The following is a 6,578-nucleotide window of genomic DNA, read 5'->3' on the forward strand; positions in this document are numbered from 1 at the left end:
TATTTAATATAATATTTTATTATAACTCAATTATTCAAATTGAACTACAGTAAATTTATTTAAATCTCTTTAACTAATAAACTAATAATTAAAACGATTTAATTATAAATTCAATTTTTAAAATTTTATTTTATTTTAATCTTTTCTACTAGAAATTGCGGTCATATTTGTTAAGGCTAGTTCGGTGTAGCCCACAAACTTGAGTACATATATGCTCCCCAATAGAAAGCTCAAGGTCCAAGTCCATTTCAAGCCCAATAAACCACTTAAAGTTGTTACGTATTCGGTTATTCCTATCGAATCAATCGAACATTGAAGAAGGTTCTATACTACTCCATCGTGATCAAATCATCATTTTGCTGTGTGCGTTTGTGTGTTCTTGAAATTCTCGTGTTCTTCAAAAATCTGACATGGCAACTGCATCAGGTACGCGCTTCTGCAAAAGCTCCATTTCATGGTCTTTTTGTTGCATGTCATGAATTTGAAATGGTGTAACGGGAAATGATTTAGCATTCTGATTTGTGTGTGAGTAATCTTGAATGCTTCCGTAACACGTCATCATCAATTATGAGCTTGTATTTCTCAAAACTGTTTTAAAATACTTTGAATTTCAAAAATTGAATGGAACATTCATAGATAACAAGTAGTGTTCTGTTATCCAAGTTATATTTGAATTTCACAAATTGAATGGGACATCAGAAATAGACCGTGAAAGAGAAAAGGGACAAAATATGAAGTCGTAAATTCAATCACTTTGTGCCAAGCACCTACGTCTTGAAGCTTGTAATGCGTGAACTTATTTCTAGGCTTGTAACTAAAATGTGCATGTAATTTAGTCGTAAAGGGAAGTTTGTGGATATCAATAACTTAATTCAATGTCAATTCAATGATGATGAATTGTGAAAAGACAATAGTATCCCAAGCTATCAACCAGATGATGCTAGAGCATTGTTTGCCTGGAAAAAAATGTTTTCAAGTGAGAAAGATGATATCAATGGTTGTAATTACTATTTCATGGTATTCTCTGTAATTTATAGATATCTTGGATGTGAAGGAGCTAAATGATATTTTAAATACCTGCTCTATTATTGCAGCGGCTTTCAAATCTAGAGAGGACCACAGGAAACAAGTCGAATTGGAGGAGGCGCGTAAAGCAGGGCTTGCTCCAGCTGAGGTTGATGAAGATGGGAAAGAGATTAACCCTCATATACCCCAGTATATGTCTTCTGCTCCATGGTATTTGAATGCGGAGAAACCTGTAAGCATCACAACTAGCTACATGCCTACATCCTTCTGTCTTCGATAACTTTGTTCCACCCCAATCTGTTATGATGATGAAGCTCTGCATTCTCAGTAGCTTTCTTTATTTGTTATTTTGTTTCTATTTAGAGTCTAAAACATCAAAGGAAATGGAAATCAGATCCAAATTATACAAAATCTTGGTATGATCGAGGTGCAAAAATATTTCAGGCTGACAAGTATAGGAAGGGAGCTTGTGAAAAGTAAGTGGTTTGAGTTGTTTCTATCTAGATTTTCTAATTCTTCCATGTCTCTGCAGCTTTCTGTTTTGGAAATGGCGTTTTGCTACTTGAAGAGTTTTAATTGAATACAGCACACAGGTTTGTTTTCTGTAGCTTCAATGAGTTGCAAAGGATGAGCATGGTTTAGACGTGTTATGCTAACTAGAACTGACCCTTTTTCGCGGGTCCCTTAGCATTATTTGTTCTATTATGGATTTGATTTATGTAAACAAATATTATTTTCGTTGAGGTGTCAACAATGAATTAAAGCTTACTTTTCTTATCTAAATAGAGTTTGCTGCTTTCATTGTCTAGTGAGGGCTAAAATCCTGATTGTTATGTAGCCTTTGAGTATAGCTTTCTTTATTCAAAGCCCACTAAACCTTTCATTAATTCATCTCTTGCTATTCAAATATGGTCTTCTGTACAAAGATACATCACATGTGAACTTCACTTTAGGTGCCATTTTTTATTTCATTTGTTGCCTATGTTAATATCTAATATGGTCTGCATTGGATCAAACAGAATTGCTCACCTTTGCCAGCTTAGTAGCCTATTCATATTAATAGATCTGATTAGTTGAAAAAACACAGTATTTCTATTTTTAAGACTACACAGAAAATAATAATAGAGAAACCCACTAACTTTTTGGTTACTTTTACTCTTAAGCTGTGGAGCAATGACTCATAATGTGAAATCATGCATGGAGCGACCTAGAAAGATTGGAGCAAAATGGACCAACATGCATATTGCTCCTGATGAGAAAATAGAAACATTTGAACTTGATTATGATGGCAAGCGGGATCGGTGGAATGGTTTCGATCCAGCAACCTATGCTCGTGTTATTGAAAAATATGAACAAAGGGATGAGGCTCGGAGGAAGTACTTGAAAGAACAGCAGTTAAGGAAATTGGAAGAGAAAAATAATAAACAAAAAGGAGAAAATGAGGTTAGTGATGATGATGAGGATGAAGATACCCTGAAGGATGATGAGGCTAAAGTTGATGAGAGCAAACAGATGGACTTTGCCAAGGTTGAAAAGCGAGTTAGAACTACTGGAGGTGGCAGTACAGGAACTGTAAGGTGTGTTTACAGTTTACATCACGGTTTTTGTTTGTATTCCTATTTGTTTATTTTCTCATAGTTTCACTGTTATGTTGATATTGCTATTGATTATGGAACCTTACCCTTGCTTCAGAAATTTGCGTATCCGGGAGGACATTGCCAAATACCTTTTAAATCTTGATGTCAATTCAGCTTATTATGATCCAAAGACCCGTTCCATGCGAGAGGACCCCCTTCCTGATGCAGATCCTAACGAGAAATTCTATGGTGTGAGTATCGCAAGAGATTTTATTTGGTTGTCAGATACTGAGATCCATATAGCATTGGAAACATTTAACTAATTTTTTGTGTTTGCTCCTTTTAAACAGGGAGACAACCAATATAGAATAAGTGGTCAAGCTTTAGAGTTCAAGCAACTTAATGTTCATGCTTGGGAGGCATTTGAGAAAGGGCAAGATATCCACTTGCAAGCTGCACCTTCCCAAGCTGAATTGCTGTTTAAGGATTTTAAGATAATCAAAGAGAAGTTGAAGTCACAAACAAAGGCTGCCATAATGGAGAAGTATGGAAATGCAGCAACTCAAGAAGAGCTTCCAAAAGAGCTTCTTTTAGGACAAACAGAGAGACAAGTTGAATATGATCGTGCTGGAAGAGTCATTAAAGGCCTGGTAGGATTTGATATGGAAATTATCCCTTCTCTTCATGTTTATTACTTACGCTATTTAATATACTTTTTTTTTTCCTTGGTATCATCCATTAAAAAAATTTAAGTTCAGTAAGATTCTTTTTGGATTATGCTTTCTGAAAATAGTGTTTTTAATCATTTTGATTTGCCAAGTGATGGGAAAAGATTTATGTTGTTCGAATTTTTTCGTTTCATATATGTAGGAGACCTCTCTGCCAAAAAGCAAGTATGAAGAAGATGTATATATTAATAATCACACTAGCGTATGGGGTTCCTGGTGGAAGGATCACCAATGGGGCTACAAATGTTGTAAACAAACCATACGAAACAGCTACTGCACTGGGGCAGCAGGAATTGAAGCTGCCGAGACAGCAGCAGATTTAATGAAGGCAAACATTGAACATAAAGCAGCATCTGAAGGCAAGTCTTCCTATTTATCCGCTGTTTAGAACATTCTTATGTGCTATCATATTCTTATTTCTAATGTTCCCTTAATTAGAATGAAACTTGTATTCTTTTTATTTATCTCTCAATGTTTTTCTTCTACATGATCTGTGTACAGAAATTCCTTTTATTTGTTTGAATTATATTGTTATTTCAAGTTCTTAAATGATCATATGATCTAATCTAACTAATCTAATAAATAGCAATCCCTGTAATCTCATGTCTGAGTTTCAAAAAAAAATTAAATAAATGCAGATACTCCTACTCAAGCAGAGGAGAAAAAGCTTGCTGCTTGGGGAACTGATGTGCCTGCTGACCTTGTCCTGGATCAGAAAAAACTTGCCGATGCCCTTAAAAAGGTTAGTCTTGATATTTTTTTTCCATTTTTTCTTAATATTCTTTTATCATTAATTGCAACCATTTAGATTCCTTGTAAGAGAGTTTGTATATCAGTGGCAAAGAAGCATTGAGATTTGGCTTTTGGAAAATATGTTGGTTTTTGATATTAACTTCACTATCTTAACAAGTCAAATAAATAACTTTTTGTTTGGTTAGGAGGATGAAAGAAAGAGGGAGGAAAAAGATGAGAGGAAGCGCAAGTATAATGTTAGATGGAATGATGAGGTAAATTTTCCGTATGGTTTGTGTTTTAACTGTTAATCCATATTACATTATGCATCTTTGGATATTTGTTTTTCTGTTTTGACATTGTAATGATTTTTCTAGGTCACTCCTGAGGAGATGGAGGCATATAGGATGAAAAGGGTCCATCATGATGATCCAATGAAAGATTTTCTGCATTAGGTTGTCTTGTCCTTAAGTGGTTGTTGCTATCATTATATCAGTTTGGAAGAAATATTACAAAACAAAATTACTAACAGCCAATGTTGATTGTTTTGGTTCCAATATCGGTTGGTGTTTTGTAAATGTCATAGACAAAAGGAATCTTTGAGGAGAGTTTCAATGGCATTTTGCTAGGAACCCTAGAAGGATTACACTAATTTAAGGAAGACTGAAAGATCTTATACCATTTATTTGTTACAACTGATCAACCTCCTCCTAACTAATTTATTTTATTCTTTCTTTATACACACCAACTCCTAACTAAGCCTATTAATTATTTACAATAATGATGATTAAAAATAAATTTGTTATTTTTAAATATTCAAACTTCACAACTTTAATTTCTGAATGAAATTATTGCAAGTTTTTTAACATTCTAAGTTCATGACAATGCCAACAGCACTAGTTTTTAGTTCTCCCGTGAAGCCCTTAGACTTTAGCTTATCTTTATTTAACAGATATAATAATTAGAAGTTTGATTCTTGAATATCAGGGACAAAATTATTCTAGCAACCGGCAGGTGAAACCTCAGAGTGAGCATGAGTTGCTGTTGAAGGGTATGCATCATGAAAAAACAACTAAATACAAACAAAAAATTCATATTTTAATGCAATGTATACACACTTCACTTAACAGAGTACAAAAAAGAAAAAGAAGTTATCCCTTGCAATCTCTTATAATATATCTATACATTTGACAAGTTTTTTTGGGCAAAACCACTCTGTGTGGGTGACTACTAATAACTTCAAGTCATCTAAAAAAATGAACAACAATAAAACCAATCCCAAGTAATCATGCTTCATAACAAAACAATTTTTTTAGACCCCTCTAGCTAGCATTTCTTGAAATTCCAGCAAAGAGTTCTCTTTCTGAATCTTCATATCAAGATGAAACTTAGAGATGAACTCCTCAGCCTTCTCATCAACCTGAAGCATTGGTGACTTAGCAACCACAACCTTCCATGCATCCTCAATAGTATCTATGTCCCTTTGCAATTCCTTCTTCTCAACGACAACCCTTTTGCCTCGGCTTGCTTCGCCTCGTGCAGGCGATGTACCAATATTATTGTTATTGGCACGAACACGAACGTTCGTAGCAGAAGTAGAAGCAGAAGCAGACTCGGCAAAGAGATCATCTATGTGAATTGCAGGTATGCTCCTACCATAATAAGAAGCAGCATATGGTGTTCTTGTAGTAGTGAGCGAACGATGATGGCCACGGCTACGTGTTATGAGGTGACAAAGATGGTGAAATATGGCGATGAGGCGATGAAGGGTGTTCTTGATACTCTTTTGTATGTTGTGTTTGTTGACCCTTGATTGCACAGTTTTGGAGATGCTCCTCCATGCTTTCTTTGCAGGTTGAAGCTTCTTCCCTATCTTCAAGCTTGACATCACAATTGCAACAACAACAAAGTTTTTCTTTCTTTCTTTTCCTGTTGGTTGATGAAAGAAAGAGTTTTCGAAAGGGAAGTGGTTGGATAGGAAATGAAATGAACTAAGGCTTTGTTTACAAAAGCAAATATAATGAGTTGGAAATGGTTCTTCCTTGTGATGAAGTTTTGATTTGATGCACACTACTTTTATATAATTGCTTTCTTCCCAAGTACCCTAAAGAATATGTTTGGAATCTTATCTAACTCCAAAAAATGTCTTCAATAATTATTTATTTTGGTCTAAATAATAATATTGGTTATCCAAACAATAATTGGTTTTATTTTGAAATTTTTTTAATTTATGTTGCTTATAGTCTAAAAATCTACTCATGCTTTAAGTTGAATTTAAATATAGTTGATTGGTTTCGATTTCAAATAATTTGATAAATTGGTTGCAATCTTATCATTGTTGATTCACTCAGAGTCTCACACCATATATTCAAACTAAGTTAAAAATAGAATAAAATTAATTTGTTTCATTTTGAGGGTTTTTCAAGCATAAAAATTTACAACTTTGTTATGCGGATAAAATACACATTAAAAATCAAATAAATAATACATATATTTATACACAAATATATAATAC

At 34.0% G+C, this 6,578-nt stretch overlaps 2 protein-coding genes across 3 annotated transcripts; one reads left to right on the forward strand and one right to left on the reverse strand.

The window, feature by feature from the left end:
• Window positions 1-252: 252 nt before the first annotated feature.
• On the forward strand, window positions 253-4,758 carry LOC130948773 (pre-mRNA-splicing factor SLU7-A-like). 2 transcript variants are annotated; one of them, XM_057877637.1, is made up of 10 exons: window positions 253-426; window positions 1,095-1,258; window positions 1,390-1,502; window positions 2,190-2,603; window positions 2,719-2,854; window positions 2,954-3,253; window positions 3,474-3,690; window positions 3,970-4,073; window positions 4,270-4,338; window positions 4,441-4,758. In XM_057877637.1, exons 1-10 carry the CDS (start codon window positions 411-413, stop codon window positions 4,516-4,518), a joined length of 1,611 nt encoding a protein of 536 aa, XP_057733620.1. In that variant the 5' UTR covers window positions 253-410; the 3' UTR covers window positions 4,519-4,758. The 2 variants fall into 2 exon arrangements, with proteins under 2 accessions (XP_057733620.1, XP_057733621.1); XM_057877638.1 differs by lacking the exon at window positions 253-426 and having other exon boundaries at window positions 1,129-1,258; window positions 1,390-1,619.
• Window positions 4,759-5,186: 428 nt separating this feature from the next.
• LOC130948774 (uncharacterized) lies at window positions 5,187-6,207 on the reverse strand. Its single transcript, XM_057877639.1, has one exon. It carries the CDS (start codon window positions 5,949-5,951, stop codon window positions 5,376-5,378), a length of 576 nt encoding a protein of 191 aa, XP_057733622.1. The 5' UTR covers window positions 5,952-6,207; the 3' UTR covers window positions 5,187-5,375.
• Between the last annotated feature and the right edge of the window lie 371 nt (window positions 6,208-6,578).

This window comes from Arachis stenosperma, chromosome 9, assembly GCF_014773155.1.
Source record: "Arachis stenosperma cultivar V10309 chromosome 9, arast.V10309.gnm1.PFL2, whole genome shotgun sequence".
Taxonomy (NCBI): Eukaryota; Viridiplantae; Streptophyta; class Magnoliopsida; order Fabales; family Fabaceae; genus Arachis; species Arachis stenosperma.

Coding starts and splice junctions, on each gene's coding strand:
- LOC130948773 (XM_057877637.1), top strand. Junction 1,259..1,389: donor ATTTGAATGCGGAGAAACCT/GTAAGCATCACA, acceptor GTTTCTATTTAG/AGTCTAAAACATCAAAGGAA. Junction 4,074..4,269: donor TTGCCGATGCCCTTAAAAAG/GTTAGTCTTGAT, acceptor TTGTTTGGTTAG/GAGGATGAAAGAAAGAGGGA.
- LOC130948774 (XM_057877639.1), bottom strand. CDS start 5,951: ATGTCAAGCTTGAAGATAGGGAAGAAGCTTCAACCTGCAAAGAAAGCA.